The 22,924-nt window shown below is 41.6% G+C and overlaps 1 protein-coding gene across 1 annotated transcript in view; it reads left to right on the top strand.

The window, feature by feature from the left end:
* The first annotated feature begins 2,358 nt into the window (after positions 1-2,358).
* Positions 2,359-22,924, top strand: part of angpt4 (angiopoietin 4) — a 146,556-nt gene continuing 125,990 nt past the window's right edge. Inside the window, exon 1 of the mRNA XM_029114289.2 lies at positions 2,359-3,130. Coding sequence (XP_028970122.1) covers positions 2,795-3,130 — 336 coding nt within the window. The 5' untranslated portion in view covers positions 2,359-2,794. The remainder of the gene's footprint in view (positions 3,131-22,924) is intronic.

Here is a 22,924-nt window from a genome sequence, read left to right as displayed (position 1 = left end):
CAAATCAAAATACATTTCATAGTGTAGAATCTTCAAAGTACCCACCATTTGCCTTCATGACATCTTTGCACACCCCTTGCATTCCCTCAACCAGCTTCATGGGGGAATACATTTCCATTAAGGTGTGCTTTGTTAAAAGGTAATTTGTTGAATCACTAAGGTGAAATATGTGAAAGAAAAATCAATGGCTAACACTGGGATTGCACCAGTTAGCCTTGGAACTGGAGCTTGTGTTTGATACCCATCTGCGGTCTTCATTCACAAGACTCTAGCCAGCAGCAAGGTAATAGTTCACTGTTGCCCTTAGTGGCCAGTTTTGAAGGCAAATCCCAAAGTCATGGGGTCAGATTTCATATTGGCACTAGTTTTAAAATCTTGATGCAAATTCTGGCCATGTAGAACACCTCAGATCAACCCCTCAAATATTTATAGGGTTCTTCCTATGTTCTTGTTTTTCTGAATGTTTCCAATCCACTTCAACACTGCTTTTTCTTGGTTTTAGGCTGTGCATATGTTGTATATGTATAAAGATTTTGTGAAAACTGCAGCTATGAAAAGGACTTCATGAAACAAATTTGACTGATTGGTCAACATGGCTGTTGTACATTTTTGATGATTAAATTAACCATTGTTTTGGTAATCCAAATAATGCAACATGTTAGGTTATCCACATAACAAAATTGGATGTGTCAAAATAATCCTGAGTGTTTTCTGTTCAATATTTCCCCAGTGCTGGGATAACAAATATCCCAAATTAGTTGTTTTTAACCCACATTGTGTAGACTTTCCTTGGCAAAGCACGCATTTGTGATTCAGCTTCCAAGAGCATAACTTAGCCAACACAGTTTACTGCACATAAATCAGGAATATGAAGAAAAAACTCAGTTTTGGCCAATCCCATCTCCCTTCCTAGAAGTATTTTAGCCGTATGCCATGAAATGACCCTACAATTTCACGTTTAAAATGTGACAGTATGTTTCATATCATGCACATTTTACCTCATCGCAGTATGCAATATGATCCCCAAATTGAATTTAGATTTAAGGTTGCCAAACTTTACCAGTCAACAAAATTAAAGGAGTTTATTTTGAAAATAATTTGTGAAATCATGCCAACATTTCTGAATCTGTGGTGAGTTAAAACAGCCAGAGAGGAAATCATATCATGAAGGTGTTATTCTTTCATTCCATGTCATCTGTGTGCTATGATTATGTCCTGTGGGTGTGATAAAGATGGAAGCCACTACTCAGACAGCAGTAAAGGCAACAAAAGCATATACCTTCAACATGTCATCATTTACTTTCTAATCTACCTCCTAATGTATCTCCATGTACAAATGAACTGAAAAAGACAAAAACAGCATGATGGCAACATCAGGCAATAGCTGAAAAGTATACAGAAGAAAATACACGTATCACAAATGTTCTCACAGGAGTGAAAGGGGTAGTTTATGATTTTTGCATGCCAAAAGTCCCGATTTTAGTCAAAATAGAACATTCACAAGGCTTCTCTCCCAGTTCCCATGAGAATAATTTTAGACAGGGCAAAAAGTCACTCTCTGCAACCTCTGTCCCATGGACTGCAACAGCAGCAACATAAGATACAAGCCAAACTATCCCAAAAATAAGGATTATTTAGAAAATAAATAAAGGGCAATGAGACAGGAAAGAGGTGCAGTATACAGGAGAAAGAAGATTTCATTAGGGTTGGCAAAAGGCAGCCTAGAGGATCTGAACTAAACCCAATTCTTTTTTAAATGTTGAGGTAAACAATACCACCAAATCAAATAGACATTATGTCTCAATTTAATCAAAGCATTTAATTAAAATACATTTTTGTGTAAGTTCTTCATTTTCCAAATAAGTAAGAGTCCAAATAAATATATTTTTATAATTGTGTACTAGTCCCCCGACCAAAAGCTCCAAAGAAAATCTTCCCCCAGCTGAATCTAATACTGGATTGATGTTGTATGAGTTCTAGTAAAAGGTTACTTACTGTAGAAATTGTAAAATCACATATTTAGGTAGTTGAGCAAATAAGGCTTGCTCTCAAATGTTTTGTGGTACAATATGTTATGCAGCATGTGCATTGATCTATACTTTAGAAACTGGGAAAAAGGACCCAAACCTCTGAAAAAGTGCCCAAGAATAGAAATGCAGTGCTTCATTGGCAACTACTGCCATACATGGCATCTTCAGCCTCAGAGTATAAAGAGCAGATTTGTGGAGTGGAGAGAGAGGGTGTTCTAATAGACCTCCCTCAGCTTTCCCCCTCCTTCCTTCACCCTCCTGCTCCCAACCCCCAGATAAGAGGGGGCAGAACTTTTCACTTTGGCCATTTCTGAAAACCACTGGAGTCGGATGGGAAGAAAGAATTTCTCTCTTTTTTTGGGGGGGGGGCATTGAAAATTGGGAGACTCATTTGGAATTGATCTCTACCTCTGGTTCTCTTCAAGTCTCTCTCTCTCTCACTGCTTCCCACTCTCCTCTGTGGCTATTCAGGGGTCAGTGTTTGTGGCTGCTCCCTTAAGTAGGACAGAGCCCAGGGAAGGTTTAAAGGAAACTAGGACCTGCAGGGATAAGAACTGGACTATTAAGAAACAAAGCACAGTCTATATCATTCTAAATTAAGAAGAAATGAACAGAAGGGTTTTCTTCCCTTTTCCAGATGCGTTCCCTTTTTCCAGTGGAATCATGTCAAACCTTATGTGAAGTGAATAAGTGAAGGGGAAGCGCTTTCATCACAAAACCACGGCACAGGTGCTACTACCTGGGCATTGAGGTGAGCGTGAACCATGAAGCGAGTCCTGTTGGGCTGGGGGTTGATACTGGCTGCTGGGCTAGTGGTTACCAGTGTAGTGGAGGCTGGTGGAGGTGATGGAGGAGGAGGAAGTAGAGGGCAGAGACGTGGGGGAGACAAGCGCCGGAGACTCCATCATGTCCAGCACGGACACTGCAGCTACACCTTCATCCTACCTGAGTTGGAGAGCTGTCAGGCCAGCCAGAATCAATATGGCAAAGCCAACATGGTTCAAAGAGACGCGCCCCCACCTGCAGAGAGTGATTGGTCTGCCCAGAAACTGCAACACCTGGAGACCGCAATGGAGAACAACATGCAGTGGCTGCAAAAGGTAAGAGCTGAGAACTGAACTTTCTGATATTGTTTGTTAAGCAAGATCTTCCAGAGCATGAGCAGAGCAAAGAACAGTGTAACAGATAAATCCCTCACACAAAGCAATATACCTAGAAGCCAAAGGGTTTCTACCTGGAGAACAAAATCGTTTTAAGGGTACTCCCTCGGGTGACAGAGAACAATTTTGTTTACAGTGGGTTGTTTAGAACCTGTTTAGAACATAGTTCTCTGAGAGTGTAATTCACAGTGGGCTGTTAAGAGCAATTTTTGTAACAATTCTTTCTGAGAGCATAGTTCACAGTGGATTGTTTAGCTTGCTGCCAAATGACTGAATTCAAATGAAGCTCTCATTCGTGGGATCCAGTCTGGCATGGACAGAATGGAGTCTCCCTTTGATGGGTCAGAGTGTTGTAACCCTGAGAGCCAGCATGAATCACAGGCTACATAAAGTATAGTTGAAATCCACTAAAGAATGGAAAGAAGAATGGAATAGCCATTTGCAGTTTTTTGTATCTTAGCTGTGGCCCAAAAGCTTCTCTGAAAAAGAGCTCTGCCACCATCAAACACACAGGGATCAGTGATTATATGTCCCATTTAGAAGAGCTTAAGATATGGCCCAGTCCCAGGACTGAATGATAGATCTACTGATTGCCAAGGGTACAATCATGTTTACAATCCACAGCCCTCACAGTTTGATTATCCTCTACAACAAATGAACATATCTTTTTATTAGCATATTGTAGCTTTCAAGATGAACATATGCTTGTTACTTCACATCAGCTAACTTCCCTGAGCCTAATTATTAATTGCACACTTGTTAGGAGACTACAGTGGTGTATTGCTGCCATGAAAAATAAAACAGGCCGCGTGTAGCCTAATTTATTTTTTTCCACAGGTAGTTTTACTAATTTTATATTGAGAATAAATGTAAAAATAAATAATTTGTGCTTGTGGTCCATTCTCACCATTGTTCGCTCTCATGCTCTCGTGATGGTTTTCTTGAGTTAGTCTATTTTAAATTTCTCCTCAGTGAGAGGTTTTGGGAAATGTGAGTGTCGTTGAGCAATATAGTTTGTGTTGTCCTTAGTTGACTTACTTTTTGGATAATTTCTGAGTTCTCAAAGCCTTCACAAACAGAGAAATCAATGAAAGTTATAGTATTATTTCTTCGTGGTCAACTTGGTCTATATGCAAAGGTTCATGGATACAAATGAGTGCATCCAAGTGGTAAAAGTGTTTTTTTAAGATACAACCAGGTGTTTATTTCAAATTATTGACCCCATGGACAACGCGTGTTATGTTACTAGTTGACAGTCGGATCTCGAGTCTGATCATGCACTGTAGCCTCGGATCTTGGATAGGTGTGATAATATTTGAAATTCTGACTGTATACAAAATCCTATTATATATTATATTATAAGAAAATATGTTAGTTTTTCAGTATTCAGGGAGTGTTCTGGTAACCTAATGATTTCACTGGAGATGTGTGATCAGAAGCACTTTGATTACAAGGTGTGGTGGTTAGAATTTTATGCGATTTTATAGACCTACACAGGCCCGGTAATATGAGGAATTCTCGTCAATGTACTTAAAATAATGACAACAACTATACAGTGCATGTTGTGGCTATGTGGCTCCTTGGCACTAATATGTCCCAATGCCTCAAACAAACAAGAAAGTAGGTGGTAATTGGATAAAAACTCAAAATAACATCTTTACATTATTCTGGAAATAAATTGTTTCCTTAAAAATAAAATGTCAACATTATTCTTGAAATAATCTTTTTTTCAAAATAAAAGGTTTACTGTAATGTCTAAATAAAATGTCTATGACTAGACAAATGGTGCACTGCCCCCATTATTATAAAAAAATCAGAATTTTAAGGATTACATTTACAAATAACTAATTTTACATTTAGAAATACAGCAAATAAATAAGATGACAAAAGATCAAACACCATAACAAAAAAAGTGGATCAAACAGTGCTCAGATTCTGAGACAGAGGCAAAGTGTGGATTGCTACTGTACATATTGTTAGATGATGATGGATCATGTTCTCTGAAGATAACTTCTGTTTCACTTAATATTTATTTAATTATTTTCAGTTGATACAACTTAAACAGGGTTTCAGATTTTAGTTGTACAAACACGATTCCAAAAAAGTTGGGACACTGTACAATTGTGAATAAAAACAGAATGCAATGATGTGGAAGTTTCAAAATTCAATATTATATTCAGAATACAACATAGATGACATATCAAATGTTTAAACAGCGAAAATGTATCACTTTAAGGTAAAAATAAGTTGATATTAAATTTCATGGCATCAACACATCTCAAAAAAGTTGGGACAAGGCCATGTTTACCACTGTGTGGCATCCCCTCTTCTTTTTATAACAGACTGCAAATGTCTGGGGATTGAGGAGACGCCTGCGCTTCTGGATCCTGTTTAGATATGGCTTCTTTTTTTACCTATAGAGTTTTAGCTGGCAACAGGGAATGGCACGGTGGATTGTGTTCACCGACAATGTTTTCTGGAAGTATTCCTGAGCCCATGTTGTGATTTCCATTACAGTATCATTCCTGTATGTGATGCAATGCCATCTGAGGGCCCGAAGATCACGGGCATCCAATATGGTTTTCCGGCCTTGACCCTTACGCACAGAGATTGTTCCAGATTCTCTGAATCTTTGGATGATATTATGCACTGTGGATGATGATAACTTCAAACTCTTTGCAATTTTTCTCTGAGAAACTCCTTTCTGATATTGCTCCACTTTTCGCCGCAGCATTGGGGGAATTGGTGATCCTCTGCCCATCTTGATTTCTGAGAGACACTGCCACTCTGAGAGGCTGTTTTTATACTCAATCATGTTGCCAATTGACATAATAAGTTGCAAATTGGTCCTCCAGCTGTTCCTTATCTGTACATTTAACTTTTCCAGCCTCTTATTGCTACCTGTCCCAACATTTTTGGAATTTGTAGCTCTCATGAAATCCAAAATGAGCCAATATTTGGCATGACATTACAAAATGTCTCACTTTCAACATTCGATATGTTATATATATATTCTATTGTGAATTGAATATAAGTTTATGAGATTTGTAAATTATTCCATTCCCTTTTTACTCACAATTTGTACAGTGTCCCAACTTTTTTGGAATCGGGTTTGTATTTGCTACCCACAAGGTATTAGCTTGCAAAGGAATGCATAACACCTATTGGAAACAGAACTTCTTACACGAAGATGGATCTTTTATGTAATTGTTAAAACATTTCTGGTGTGGGTGCAAAATATTTGTTTTACCATATGATTGGTTTACTTTAGATAAATGGATGTGTATGATGTTTGTGTAGCTAAGATGACATAATCAGTCAATGTACATGCAAAAATAGGATTATAAAACTATTCCAAAATATCAACCTGAAGCAGAGCATGCTAGGAACATTTTCTTTTTAAACTCAAATAAATTGAGTAAAGGTCAGTATAACATACAGTGGGGAGAACAAGTATTTGATACATTGCCGATTTTGCAGGATTTCCCATTTACAAAGCATGTAGAAGTCAAACAAAGGTTTCTGTACCAAATATTAAGTATCAAATACTTATGTCATGCAATAACATGCAAATTAATTATTTAAAAGTCATACAATGTGATTTTCTGGATTTTTGTTTTAGATTCTGTCTCTCACAGTTGAAGTGTACCTATGATAAAAATGACAGACCTCTACATGCTTTGTAAGTAGGAAAACCTGCAAAATCGGCAGTGTATCTAATACTTGTTCTCCCCACTGTAAGTGTTTTACATTTCTCTATGTTTGAGACACTTAATAGAAATATTTGAGTCCAAAATACATTAGGGTTTACAGTGTACTACACGACTTAACAGCGATATGAAGCCATACATTCTTATTCCTATATACCTTTAGTATGTTGTTATTTGATGGAGGGAAATAATTATTTTCATTAATGCTTCACATACTTGACCACGTGTAAAGGCCCGCTTCTCAGACCTCCGGGGTACTTTGCTCTTCTCACGTGATAAATTTCCTTTGTCATCATATCTGGATGTTTTTCAATTGCATTAAGTAGTCTGAACATAGGCAAAGTAATTGAATTAAGCTGTTTCTTCACAACGTAATAAAATGTAGTTTAAACCCAATATCTTTGAGTAAATGCAACACTAAACATTTCCGTTCACAGAGAAAATCAATATATTTGCATGTTTTGATGTAATTTTCTTAAGTAAAATGAACAGCCATTGAAACATTTTTTTTGCTGTGCAGATACTTCAAGTCCTGTAAATTGTGAGGTGGAGCCGCTGGGGATCAAACTTGTTGGTGTAGTACATCCCACAGATGCTCAATTATATTGGAGGGCAGGACAACACCTTGAACTCTTCATTATGTTCCTCAAACTATTCCCGAACAATTTGTGCTGTGTGGCGGGGCGCATTATCCTGCTGAAAGAGGCCACTGCCATCAGGGAATATAATTGCCATGAAGGGTGTACAGTACCTGGTCTGCAACGATGTTTATGTCAAATTGACATCCACATGAACGGCCGGACACAGGGTTTCCTTCTTACAGTGCATCCTAGTGCCATCATTTCCCCAGGTAAACGGCGCACATGTACACAGCCGTCCACGTGATGTTAAAGAAAATGGGACTCATCGGACCAGGCAACCTCCCACTGCTGCAAGGTCCAGTTCCAATGCTCATGTACCTGTTTTGGGCGCTTTTGACGGTGGACTGGGATCATCATGGGCACTCTGACTGTTCTGTAACTACGCAGCCCCATACGCCACAGGGTGTGATGCACTTTGTGCTGTGACACATTCTTCCTGTTACAATTATTAAAATGTTATGTTGCTTGTGCCACAGTAGACCTTCTGTTGGTTTGGACCAGCTGAAATAGCTTTTGTTGCACTCATGCATTGATGAGCCTTGTGCGCCCAACACCCTTTTTCTTGTCAAGGTTGCTCAGGTCTTTACTACTGCTCATTTCTCCTGCATCCAACATGTTGACTATGAGTCAGGTCCTGGCCATCTCTGTGCTGGGGGCCATGGTTGGGACCTGGCAGAGGAGAGACCTCTAGACATCTCTTCACAGTTGCTTTTTTGTTTCCCCATATGTACAACGTTGCCTCTTATTGGGGATCTTATTTAAGTTCAGCCTTTTGCTACACCCAGTGTGGATTATTGTTTATGCCTAGTGGGGTTGTAGCAGCTTTGGTTTTTGGTGGATAATTCTGTCTCAACGTGACAGAATTATCCACCACCCAGGGACACAGCAGAGATGGGCGGTAGGGGAACTCCTCGGTTGGCCAGATAGTGACACCAAGGAGAACCCCTACAGTCTCCCAGCGGTCAGCCCAAAAACATTTTTTAGGGGGGCTATGGGGTCCTTCGCAGAATCCCAAGACGTTACTGACACCACCTTGAGGGTTGGGACAACAAGTCGCAGTGGCACCTCATGTGGGGGCTCATTGAGGAATTCTTGCAGCCCTGGTAGCAAGGCACTGTCACAGTAACAGAATGGATTTGAACCACCACTCTGCGCCTGTGTCCTGCCTCCTGCACCGTGACAGTTCGCTTATCATCTAATTTACCCAGACCTTGAACTGTGCCCTTGCTAGGAGATGATCAACATTATTCACTTTTTTCTCCCCAGTTTATATCTAAACACTAAATTCCATAAAATCGGTTAATCAAATTCTGACCATTACCTCTTATTTGTATCAGAGGTCTATTTGTTTTTCTGACCTGGTTTGTCCCAGCCTCAGATACAATACATGAGACAAAAACTTAGTGTGAGAACAAAACTGCTCTCTCGCTGACATCCCTTAGGATTACTTATAGGACTCTGTACCTTGTTATTCTTGTACAGTACATGTCATTACTTCTGCCAATATATTTTCCCTGAGAAGACAAAAACACTGAGTGCACACTCAGTGTGTGCCTGAATTTCTTGAGACAGATATTGTGTAACTGGAGACATTTGAGCCCCGGAGTTTGAAGCAAGATAAACACTTTGATCACCTAAATGAAGATAAGGCAGTAGCTAGTGCTGCAGAAAGGGACAAAACATTAGACATCAGCAGCAAGATGTCACTAGGATAAGCTGGCTGAAGTACTTACTGTGTAGAAAATTATTATTATTATTTTTTTACTTATAATTGCACTATAACTATCAGGCGGACCCAGATGCAAACACGGATACAGGCGGCTCGTTTCCAAGTAACAATGGTTTATTACAGAGAAGAGTAGTAGAGAAGCCTGGGTTGATACCGGGCTGGCAGCAGAGGGAAATGCAAGCAGCAGGCAGAGAGGAATTGAGGGCAGGCAGGAGATTGGTACACAGGCTGGTGGTGAAGGTACAGGTAGGTAGTAAGCAGAGTAGTCATTGACAGGCAGGAGGTCTGTGCACAGCCTGGCGGTGAAGGTACAGGTAGGGAGCAGGCAGAGGTCGAGGCACGGGGCAGGGACAGAACTAGCAACTGTTAACAGGGTTATTGTGGGAACGCTCTGTAAACACGCAAGAACTGGCAACTGGAACAAAAGGAAAAGACAAGTTAAGGAGGCAAAGATAACGAGGGGATGGGAGACACCTGGTGGGGGTGAGACAAGATAACACAGGTGAACACAATCAGGATGTGACAATACCAAGAGCTTTGTGAATATATTTTATGACTATTAATTTTATTAAACCTGCATTTAAACACGATTATATCTATACTATTGACACTTAATATCATGTCTACTCTACCCTGTTCCTGGAGAGCAACCATAGGCCTGCAGTAGGTTTGTACAATGATATTACACTATACTTATCACAAAGAGCGATACATACTACTTAGTGACTGAAACTAGTAAAATCCGTTAGCTAGTTAACTTTTACATACCACACAATCAAGGCCTAGGTGCTGATTCAAAATAAGTTTTATTATTGAAAATGACAGTATGCTAGCAACACAATGACTAAGTAAACATAAAGTCACATTACCTCTCTTGACCATTTCTATGCTTAATAAACCAGTCTTTGGAGTATCTCCTTACATGACACTTTGTGTCACTCAGCAGTCAAACATTTTTCCTGAATACTGAAATTGTTGCAAAGCACCACACATAGTTGGTTACGTTCATAAAATAATCACTAGCATTTTTCCCCTGAGTAAAAAATCCATCATTCTTTAATTTCCATGGTAGAGGGATGAAATAATAAGGCTTGTCTGTCCCAGCACGGTAGAGCACTGTAAAGTTTAAATTGGGGAATGGGTAAACACCTTTAATGTCTGCGAGCCGAATCCAATATTTGGGGAGAAGGGTTAAATAAATACTCCTCCCACTCTTAAACATATAAAACTAGATTACAATTATGAATTAATTATTATATTATACATTTATTATTATATGTTCTAATAACTGACGTTTACTTGCTTTCAAATTGATAAGTACACAACTAATGAAAGGTGGTCCTAAATCAAAGGAATTCCAATGTGACCAAATAAGTTTGCCCACCCCTGCCTTAATCTAACCATAAGCAGTGGGAAACTGTCAGGGCCTTCTTAGCCTTCAGAGAAGGCATAAGGATGTTGCAAATATACACTACCATTCAAAAGTTTGGGGTCACTTACAAATGACCATGTTTTCCATGAAAACACAATAAAATGAGTTTGTATAGGAAGTATAGAAAAATCATTAGGAAATATATTTGAAGGTTAGAATTTTTTTTATTGAAATAATAATTTATAATGCATCCTCCATTTCCAGCAATTACAGCCTTGCAGACCTATGTAACATTCTAGTTGTCAATTTCCATCCATCCATCCATCTTCTTCAGCTTATCCGGGGCCGGGTCGCGGGGGCAGCAGTCTAAGCAGGGATGCCCAGACTTCCCTCTCCCCAGACACTTCCTCTAGCTCTTCCGGGGGGACACCGAGGCGTTCCCAGGCCAGCCGGGAGACATAGTCCCTCCAGCGTGTCCTAGGTCTTCCCCGGGGTCTCCTCCCGGTGGGACGGGACCGGAACACCTTCCCAGGAAGGCGTTCCGGAGGCATCCGAAAAAGATGCCCAAGCCACCTCAGCTGACCCCTCTCGATGTGGAGGAGCAGTGGCTCTACTCTGAGCTCCTCCCGGGTGACCGAGCTTCTCACCCTATCTCTAAGGGATCGCCCAGCCACCCTGCGGAGAAAACTCATTTCGGCCGCCTGTATCCGGGATCTTGTCCTTTCGGTCATGACCCAAAGCTCATGACCATAGGTGAGAGTAGGAACGTAGATTGACTGGTAAATCGAGAGCTTCGCCTTGCGGCTCAGCTCTTTCTTCACCACGACAGACCGATACATCGACTGCATTACTGCAGAAGCTGCACCGATCCGTCTGTCAATCTCCCGTTCCATCCTTCCCTCACTCGTGAACAAGACCCCTAGATACTTAAACTCCTCCACTTGAGGCAGGCACTCTCCACCAACCTGAAGTGGGCAAGCCACCCTTTTCCGACTGAGGACCATGGCCTCGGATTTGGAGGTACTGATTTTCATCCCCACCGCTTCACACTCGGCTGCAAACCGTCCCAGTGCATGCTGAAGGTCCTGGTTAGAAGGGGCCAACACGACAAAATCATCTGCAAAGAGCAGAGACGAAATCGTGTGGTCCCCAAACCTGACACCCTCCGGCCCCTGGCTGCGCCTAGAAATTCTGTCCATAAAAATTACAAACAGAACCGGTGACAAAGGGCAGCCCTGCCGGAGTCCAACATGCACTGGGAACAAGTCTGACTTACTGCCGGCAATGCGGACCAAGCTCCTGCTTCGGTTGAATAGGGACCTGACAGCCCTTAGCAAAGGACCCAGGACCCCATATTCCCCAAGCACCCTCCACAAGATGCCGCGAGGGACACAGTCGAATGCCTTCTCCAAATCCACAAAACACATGTGGATTGGTTGGGCAAACTCCCATGAACCCTCCAACACCCCGTAGAGGGTATAGAGCTGGTCCAGTGTTCCACGGCCCGGACGAAAACCACACTGTTCCTCCTGAATCCGAGGTTCTACTATCGGCCGTATTCTCCTCTCCAGAACCCTGGCATAGACTTTCCCGGGCAGGCTGATAAGTGTGATCCCCCTATAGTTGGAACACACCCTCCGGTCCCCCTTCTTAAAAAGAGGGACCACCACCCCGGTCTGCCATCCCAGAGGCACTGTCCCCGACCGCCACGCGATGTTGCACAGGCGTGTCAACCAAGACAGCCCCACAACATCCAGAGACTTGAGGTACTCAGGGCGGATCTCATCCACCCCGGTGCCTTGCCACCGAGGAGTTTCTTGACCACCTCTGTGACTTCAGCCCGGGTGATGGACGAGTCCACCTCTGAGCCCTCATCCTCTGCTTCCTCAATGGAAGACGTGACAGCGGGATTGAGAAGATCCTCAAAGTACTCCTTCCACCGCCCGACGACATCCTCAGTTGAGGTCAACAGCTGCCCACCTCTACTGTAAACAGCGTTGGTAGGGCACTGTTTCCCTCTCCTGAGGCGCCGGATGGTTTGCCAGAATCTCTTCGAGGCCAGCCGATAGTCCTTCTCCATGGCCTCACCGAACTCCTCCCAGGCCCGAGTTTTTGCCTCCACAACCACCCGGGCTGCAGCCCGCTTGGCCTGTCGGTACCCGTCAGCTGCCTCAGGAGTCCCACAAGCCAACCAGGCCTGATAGGATTCCTTCTTCAGCTTGACGGCATCCCTTACTTCCGGTGTCCACCACCGGGTTCGGGGATTGCCGCCTCGACAGGCACCGGAGACCTTACGGCCACAGCTCCGAGCGGCCGCTTCGACAATGGCGGTGGAGAACATGGTCCACTCGGACTCAATATCTCCAACCTCCCTCGGGATCCAGTCGAAGCTCTGCCGGAGGTGGAGGAGTTAAAGATCTCTCTGACAGGAGACTCGGCCAGACGTTCCCAGCAGACCCTTACAGTACGCTTGGGCCTGCCGAGTCTGTCCAGCTTCCTCCCCCGCCATCGGATCCAACTCACCACCAGGTGGTGATCAGTTGACAGCTCCGCCCCTCTCTTCACCCGAGTGTCCAAGACAGCCGCAGGTCAGATGAGACGACAACAAAGTCAATCATCGACCTGCGGCCTAGGGTGTCCTGGTGCCACGTGCACTGATGGACACCCTTATGCTTGAACATGGTGTTCGTTATGGACAAACTGTGACTAGCACAGAAGTCCAATAACGGAACACCGCTCGGGTTCAGATCAGGGGGGCCGTTCCTCCCAATCATGCCCCTCCAGTTGTCACTGTCGCTGCCCACGTGGGCATTGAAGTCCCCCAGTAGAACGATAGAGTCCCCAGTCGGAGCACTTTCCAGCACCCCTCCCAGAGACTCCAAGAAGGTCGGGTACTCTGCACTGCCGTTCGGCCCGTAGGCACAAACAACAGTGAGAGACCTATCCCCGACCCGTAGGCGCAGGGAAACGACCCTCTCGTTCACCGGGGTAAACTCCAACACATGGCGGCAGAGCTGGGGAGCTATGAGCAAACCCACACCAGCCCGCCGCCTCTCACCATGGGCAACTCCAGAGTGGTGAAGAGTCCATCCTCTCTCAAGGAGTGTGGTTCCAGAGCCCAAGCCGTGCGTAGAGGTGATCCCGACTACCTCTAATCGGAACCTCTCAACCTCACGCACTAACTCAGGCTCCTTCCCCGCCAGCGAGGTGACATTCCACGTCCCTAGAGCCAGTTTCCGTGTCCAGAGATCGGGTTGTCTAGGCCCCTGCCTTCGACTGCCGCCCGATCCTCTTTGCACCGGCCCCTTATGGTCCCTCCTGTGGGTGGTGAGCCCACAGGAGGGCGGCCCCACGTCACCCGTTCGGGCTGAGCCCGGCCGGGCCCCATGGGGGAAGGCCCGGCCACCAGGCGCTCGCATTCGAGCCCCAACCCCGGGCCTGGCTCCGGGGTGGGGCCCCGGCTGCGCCATACCGGGCGACGTCACGGTACTCAAAATTGTATTCTTCATTAAGGGGTTTTGAACCGCACTTAGTCTGACCCGTCGCCTAAGACCTGTTTGCCTTGGGAGACCCTACCAGGGGCATATAGCCCCAGACAACATAGCTCCTAGGGTCACTCGGGTACTCAAACCCCTCCACCACGTTAAGGTGGCAGTTCTTGGAGGGGTAGTTGTCAATTTGTTGAGGTAATCTGAAGAGATTTCACCCCATGCTTCCTGAAACAGCTCCCACCAGTTGGATTGGCCTGATGCACACATTTTACATACTATACAGTCAAGCTGCTCTCCCAACAGCTCAATAGGGTTGAGATCTGGTGACTGTGCTGGCCACTCCATTATAGACAGAATAACAACTGATTGCTTCTTCCCTAAATAGTTGTTGGATAGTTTGGAGCTTTGCTTATTGTCGTCTTGTAAGAGGAAATTCGCTCCAATCAAGTGCCATCCACAGGGTATGGCATGGCATTGCAAAATGGAGTGATAGCCTTCCATCTTGAAGATCCCTTTTACCTTGTACAAATCATCCATTTCAACACCAAGGCACCTCAAAACCATCACATTGCCTCCACCATGCTTGACAGGTGGCGTCAAGCACTCCTGCAGTTTTGGATTGTTTTGGATCTGCGTCTCATGAATATTCTTTGATTTGTTTGTCCATTTGTCCAATGTCTATGTTCTTTCGCCCATCTTAATCTTTTCTTTTGATTGGCCAGTCTAAGATATGGCTTTTTCTTTGCAACTCTGCCTAGAAGTCTAGCTCTTGACATTGAGACATCTGTTTTTCAAACTAAACATTAATGTATCTGTCCTGTGGTGCACCGGGGGCCTCCAACTCCTCTTTCTATGTCAGTTTACAATGTTCTGTAACGGGATGGTACACAGCATTGTACAAGTTTCTTGGCTATTCCTCGCATGGATTAGCCTTCATTTCTCAGAATAGGAATAGACTAACAGGTTTCAGAAGAAAGTTATTTGTTTCTGTCCATTTTGAGCCTGTAATTAAACCCACAATTGCTAATGCACCAGATGCTCAACTAGTCTAATGAAGGCCAGGTTAATTGATTCTTTAATCAGCACAACATTTATCAGCTGTGTTAACATAATTGCAAAAGGGTTTCGTAATGATACATTTTAAAATGATAAACATGGATTAGCAAACACAATGTGCTCTTGGAACACAGGGGTGATGGTTGCTGATAATGGGCCTATGTTGATATTCCATAAAAAAATAACCATTAATAGTAATTTACTACATTAACAATGTTTACAATTTATTTCTGATAAATTTCATGTTATTCCATGTTATTTTATTTTGTACTTATATTACATTGTTATATTATTTAGTCTTTTTTATTGGCCTAAACTGAATTTCTTCAGGGTTATAAAGAAGGTTCAGAATTTCTTTTGGTGGTCTCTACACAGCTCAGCCAACTAGTATTGGTTAGGGTTAAACTTGCAGGACAGAAGGCATCTAGTTTAACTGTATGAGAGCAGAATTATTGAGTGACAGTAGAGTCAACCAATCACAATTTAACTTGCTGTTGACTTTGCAATTTGAGTTAATAGCTAGCAGTTTCCTTGTTTGCCCATGCTATTCAGCTGACTAACATTGTGGGCAGCTCCAGCAGGTGTGCAATGGTTAGTGATACTGAATAGTGATACAGTTCAAGTTGCCCTGTGATGTGGGTTCAACCCGTCATGTCAGTCACTTGTACAGGCTTTATATTGTTTAAACACCCACTCCACACAGTTAGAATTGATGGAAACAGGCAGATCGGAACAACTGGACTGATCATGATGAAGGTAGATTTGTGAACTCTGATATCTTTTTTGAAACTCAATTTGGTATGACTATGTCTTCCTTAGTCTAACCAAAAATCATTATCTTTGAGCTATTTTAACCCAGGCTTTCTCAAAGTTGCTTGAATTGCATTCGATCGCCACTGTTAAAGACCAACCCCGTTTCCTAAAAAAGGTGGGATGCTGTGTAAAATGGAAATTAAAACAAATTGCAAAGATGTGCAAATAATTTAAACCATATATTCAATAATTGTTGTGTCCCCAGTGCTTTCTTTTGCTCTGTGTTCGTATGTGTTTGTGCTTTGTTTCTCTGTGTGGTTGTTGCAGGCTAATTGGCATCCCGATCGCCGGTTGCAGCTGTTTGATGAAATTTTGGGCTGATTGGAGAGTTGAATTCTCCCACTCAGTGGTTGCAACTGGTGCAGCCTGCATTTAAGCTACAGAGATTCAGCAATCTCACGCTCTGCTGCTGCTCTGCTGTTGTTTGGCCTGTATTGCTGTGTTTGTGAATTGTGAGAACATTTGTTAATTAGTGCTTTGTTTGTGTGAGATTTGTGGTTGCAGAGAGCAGTGCATTCATACTATTGTTTGTATTGTGACTATTATTTGGACTAAAACCTTTTTCATTTGTTTCCAGGGGGAAAGGGAAAGCCATTGTGCTTTAGGCAAGAGGCCATGGGGCATACACCACCTGTAGTGTTACTCTCTCTAAAAACAATAGGTAAGATCACCACTGGGATTTTGGTTAGAGCACCGGTGCTAGAGGTGCTAGTTAGGTTAGTTATTTGGCAGGTAAAGTAAGGTTAGGGATTTGGGATTATTTTTACTTTCTTTGCTTTGGTCCCGTACAGCATCTTTTCCCTAAATTACCGTTGTGATAAATGAATATCCTATTGAACAGTTGTCCTGCCTCTGTCATCCTTCCTCGCACTCTTGAACCCATACCCTTTTCCCCAATCCATGTGGGCTTCACATGTAGTGGGGTGTTGCGCTCCTCTGGGAGGCGTGCGTAACATAAGTGGGGGCTCGTACAGGATCCAACCGATCCATACAACATATGCTGCCATCCAGATAATGTCTTTTTCTGGGAAGGCCTTGCTTATTTCAGCAAGACAATGCCAAACCATTTTCTACATGTATTAAAACAGCATGCCTCCATAGTAAAGTAGTCTGAGTGCTAAAGTGGCCTACATGCAGTCCAGACCAATCACCCATTTACACCATTTGGCGCATTATGAAATTATGAGACCCTAAACTGTTGAGCAGCTGAAATCCTATATGAAGCAAGAACCCTATATCAGTCATTCCAAATTATAAGTCTTTCTCAGAAGTTCCCAAACACTTGCAACTATTGTTAAAAGAAGAGGTGATGCAAAAAAGTGGTAAACATGTCCCCTGTCCCAACTTTTTTTAAGTGTTAAGTGTTGCTGGCATCAAATAGAAAACTGACTTATTGTTCTAAAGTCAATAAAATCTGATATGTTGCCTTTTTACTATTTTCAGTCAAATATAGGGATAAATGATTTGCACATCATTGTATTCTGTATTTGCATTCTATGCAGTTTCCCAACTTTGTTGGAAATGGAATGTTTATATGCACTGCTTATTCGTCGTTTATTGTATGTTTAATGTAGCAAATAGTGTTTAACTAGTTGTTAGGTTTTGTCTCTTGGATCTTGTTGGTTTGAAGTCTCTGAAGGATCAGAACTGGAATGATTATTAAAGTTGGGAGGAAATGTTGGGAATGGTTTTGCTGCAGGTCATTGAGTTTATGGAGAGGGGGCTAGGTTTACCGTGTCTTTAAAAGCCTCGAAAAGAGTTTTGTTACGGGACCTTCTCAAGCCTGATCCCAGATCAATCACTGCTGATTACCCACTTATCAATTTGAATAGTTCTGCCTTCAAAAGAAAAAAAACAAAAGCTCTTATAGCCTCACACTAATGACAAGAACACTTGTTCAAAACCCCTTGCAAAATGTCATGCTCTTGACAATATGTGGATGAAGTTAAAAAAAGGTATCTGGTGATTCAGCTTTTGTGTGATTTGCAGTTACACATTAAAAGCCTATAGTAGCATGTCATTCAAAAATGTTCTGGAGTAAGTTTAGAATTATGTTTTTTATATGGCACAGATAATATGAATTTGTGCAGATTAATTAACTATGATTAATAACAATATAACAACTTTGTACTACCCTTAACATTTAAAGTCAGCCGATGCGGTTTGTTTGAATCGTGCACTAATCCACTGCATGTCAATGTCACAGTCATTCCTCAACTGAGGACGGAGTCTATGTTGTTGGACTGATGGAGTTTGTGTCCATTGGGTTGGCTCAGATCAGTAGAGAACGCCTCCATGTGTTAAATAAACATTTCTTCCCTGTTTATCATTCTTGAGGAAATGTCTTAGAAATCCCTGAGACCATGATAGTTGAAAGGTTCTGCACTCCATGAGTTGTCGCCTGCAACGACATCAGTCAATTTTGGAGTGGAATGAACCATATCCACTCTGTCTTCCAGACGGTGATAAGGACGTCTCTTTACTCTCTCGTACTTACTTGGATTGAGGGTTCTTTCTGTCTCTGTCCATACTGGTTTATGTTCGACCTATGAACAATGGAGACAGGCTGGAGCTTCTACAGTATAGCTGCCTCTGTAAGCAAATGCTTGTTAATGCATTGGATGAGTCATATGTGTCTTTATCTTTGATAAAGTTGCACAGCTGTGATACAAAAGTCTATTATTACTGGCAGTCATTGCTCAACACTAAACGTTATCTCCTGTTTATTATTTTGGCAAGAGTGAATGTTTTATACATACTGTTTTGCCTGATTTGTAAAGTTCTTTTGCTTTAAAAAAAGAATGCTGGAAAAACAAGACTACATTAACAATCCGTGTGCATTAATCAAGCTAAAGATTTCCCATTGGATGAACATACTTACAGGGTTCATTTGTCAATTAGCCTTCCCCATAGTAAAGTTCTTGAAAAAAGTATTTGTCAGAAACACAAAACCGTATTCTGCGCGAGAAAACAACAATTCCGTCCTTGACAGCAACACTGTAAAACCAAGTGTTTATGACCCAAACTATTTTTGGTTTCAATGCATTTGATGAATTTCAATGATTTGTCACAACTATCACACTTATGTGGTATAGACCTGAGCTTGTTAGTTACCCAGGACTGTGTCTACCCAAAGCCTTCACCAAGTGATGACCAAGTGAAGGTAATTTGTTTAAGTAAAAATAAACCCAAAATCCTGGCTCAGAAGTTTAATTCAGACCTGTTGGTACCATGCTGGTTTGAGAAGGAATCAAGTTCCGAAAGGACCAATGAAAAATGTTTAGTAAACATAAAAGGCAGGCTGGGATTATTTCAATGAATCCCCTCACACTTTTTTGCTCTGAGCACTCTAAACAGGGTGATAAGCAAGTAAGTAAATACTAGTGTTTAATTGTTGTTGTCCAGGTTAGAAGCTGACTGAGAAAAGTTCACTATTATGTTTAATCTAAATTCCAGTGTTTGTGATGACAACACTGAGGCTTAGGTTATAAACGTGTCACATGCTTCCTGGTTTTACATGACGTTACATGAGACATTTGTACACCTGACATTGTTGGACCAGAATCTGATCTCAAGTCAGAAAAATTAGCTCTTAATCAAGCGTATTATCTGACTACTATATGTCTGTAAAGCCTAGAGATACAGCACAGTGAATAATAAATAGAAGGCACAGTAAAAGGCTGGGTAGCCTAGTGATGTCTTGGAATGGTGTTCAAGGTAGGCCTATCATTGTTTAATGATGCCAGTTCCCTACACAAGAAACAAACTTAAAAATCATACCCTGCTCAGTGTACATTAAATGTGCATTCCTTATTTCCTGGTTGAGCATTATGACTGATACGAGTTCCTTTTCCTAATACAGACATTAAATATGTAGGGGTTGGTAGCCTGGAAACACACATAAGATTATGGGTAACTGTTTTAGCTATACATTTACTGTCATCCTAATGAGTCTGACATCTTAAACACAGTTGCCTTTCTAAATCATTCTACCTTGTATTATAACACAATGTATTAACAGGTGCTTTTACTAGCCTTTCCTGATTTTTTATGTATCCATTGTTTTTGTATCTATACAAGATGTCAGAAAGCCTATTCCCTAGTGAAAAATCTTTCACTCTCAAAGTGGAAACTCCTTAGGGGGAGGCTCTGGCTGAAGGGAACATAAAGCACCTTTTCTGTTAATGTATTTCTCCAGTTTATTTCTGCTTGTGAATTTTATAGATGGTGGTCTGTAGTATCGTTTGTCAAAACGGTGTTCCTTAATGGCATTGGACTCTTTCAGCAGGATAATGCGCCCTGCCACAAAGCAAAAATGGTTTAGGAATGGTTTGAGGAACACAACCACGAGTTCAAGGTGTTGACTTGAACACCAAATTCCCCAGATCTTTATCCAATCGAGCATCTGTGGGATGTGCTGGACAAACAAGTCTAATCCATGGAGGCCCCACCACACAACTTAGAGGACTTAAAGAATCTGCTGCTAAAGTCATGGTGCAAGATACCACAGCACACCTTCAGAGGTCTAGTGGAGTCCTCAATGAGTCAGGGCTGTTTTGGTGGCAAAAGTGGGACCTAAACTATATTAAGCAGGTGGTCATAATGTTATGGCTGATCAGTGTATGTAATATAGCTGAATGTAATATAGCTGATTGTTTTAACATAGCAATTAATTAATTAGCTATTGAAACAATAATTTGCATCATAGAGTACAGTCAAAAAGGCCAACTCAGCCCAGCTTAGCCCAGTCAAGCCTAGTAAAGCTCATCTCAAATCAGACAGGCCAGGGTACATACTATTATTTTAGCTAAAGCTAGTATTAATAAATAATATGAATAACTATGTTTTTCTTTTTCTTTCTGAGAATTAGCTGAGCCAAAAAAAAAAAAAGATTTGCCTGACCAACTAACTGGATGAATGTGAAACATTAAGTTATTAATAGGTTATTATGTCATTTGAACTGTCTTTAGTTATGGTGAAAGATCTTAGGACATTTAAACATCGTTTTTCAAATACATTATTATTTATTTTATAATCCACATAATTAACAACAGACACAGCAAGAGAGTTCATAGGTTTTTCCTACAGTAGATTTCATTATCATGAACAAAGTGGCTACTCCCAATAGCATGGGCTAACATGACATTTAATAGCTTGACTTCCTTTGTGATATGTTGCAGAATTAAGGAATATTGGACAGATACAATTTGACTTGCTTTCAGCCGCTTGCTAGCGACATTGTAAAATTGGGATTTTTCATATGTAACACCTCAGTGGAGCTTGATATAATTTTCAGGACTGAATATCTGGTAGGCTAATCTTAAGTTATTGTTCAAATTCCAAATATAAGATTTCAGAACATAAAATATATATATATATATACATACATATACAACTCCACACGATCTAGAGTTAGTGGCATGAGCCAAATGCTACAACTCCACGCAACCCAGGGTTAGTGGCATGAGCCAAATGCAATAACTCTATGCGACCTAGGGTTAATGACCTGAGCCAAATGCTACAAATCCATGCCACCCAGGATTTGTGGCATTAACGAAATGCTACAAGTCCACGCAACCCTGGGTTAGTGGCATGAGGATTATTGCTTGTTATATCATCACCTTGTAGATAATTATCTCTGTATTGAGACATTCACCTTTATTTGCCTTAACATGTCACAGAAATTTGCACCTTCATGTTCACTTTGAAACAATAATCATAAACCAATGCTAACTACGCTGAAACTCTACTAATAAACATTGCAAGCATATACACTGCGTGCACAATTATTAGGCAAGTGAGTATTCTGATCGTGTTATTATTTCTATGCACATTTTCCAACTCCAAACCATATAAACTTGAATGCTCATTGGATTTAATCATTTTAAGGTGATATGTTTTTGTGAAATGAGGGAGTATGTGGCAACAGTGAATAACAAGGTGTGCAAAATTATTATGCAGCTTCATGACCTCAGGTAAAATGGGCAAAAAACAAGAATTAACTGACACTGAAAAGTCATAAATTGTAAAATGCCTTTCAGACGGATTCAACACTCTTGAAGTAGCTAAACTATTGAGGCGTGACCACCAGACACTCAAACTTTTTGTTGCAAATAGTCAACTGGGGTGCAAAAAATGCATAGAGAAGAAAAGATGCAAATTAACTGCAAAATACTTCAGAAGAAGGTTTTATGGACAGATGAAATTAGAGTGACTCTTGATGGACCAGATGGATGGGCCGCTGGCCATAACTAATGGACACAGGGCACCACTTTGAGTCAGGCGCCAGCAAGATGGAGGAGGGGTACTGGTATGGGCTGCTATCATTAAGGATGAGGTAGTTGGACATTTTTGAGTTGAAGATGGACTGAAACTCAACTCATACCTACTGCCAGTTTCTGGAAGATACTTTCTTCAAGCAGTGGTACAGGAAGAAGTTCTCAGCATTCAAGAAGGACATGTTCTTTATGCAGGACAATGCTCCATCACATGCATCCAAGTACTCCACTGCTTGGCTAGCAAGCAAGGACTTCAAAGATGGGCAAATAGTGACCTGGCCTAAATTAAATCCTATTGAGATCTTGTGGACCCTTCTCAAATTTGGGATTTACAGTCAGGGAAGACATTACACCTCTTTGAACAGCATTTGGGAAGCTGTGCTTGCTGCTTCAGCGAAAGTTGATCGTGAACAGATCAAGAAACTGACAGACTGCATGGATGGAAGGATCATGGCAGTTATTGAAACGAAGGGTGGCTATATCAGTCACAGAATATTTTTGAAAGGCCAGAAATGTTATTTAATTTTCATTTTGTGTTACTTATTTGTTGCATTTACTCAAAAAATTTGGAATAAACAAGTGCGTTGGATAAATTATTTTTGTAATTGAATTGCCTAATAATTGTGCGCACAAATTGTTGCCTA

Source organism: Esox lucius, chromosome 17 (genome assembly GCF_011004845.1).
Source record: "Esox lucius isolate fEsoLuc1 chromosome 17, fEsoLuc1.pri, whole genome shotgun sequence".
NCBI classification, from domain to species: Eukaryota; Metazoa; Chordata; class Actinopteri; order Esociformes; family Esocidae; genus Esox; species Esox lucius.
The sequence above is the reverse complement of the archived record's forward strand: the minus strand, read 5'-3'. Positions and strand labels throughout refer to the sequence as shown.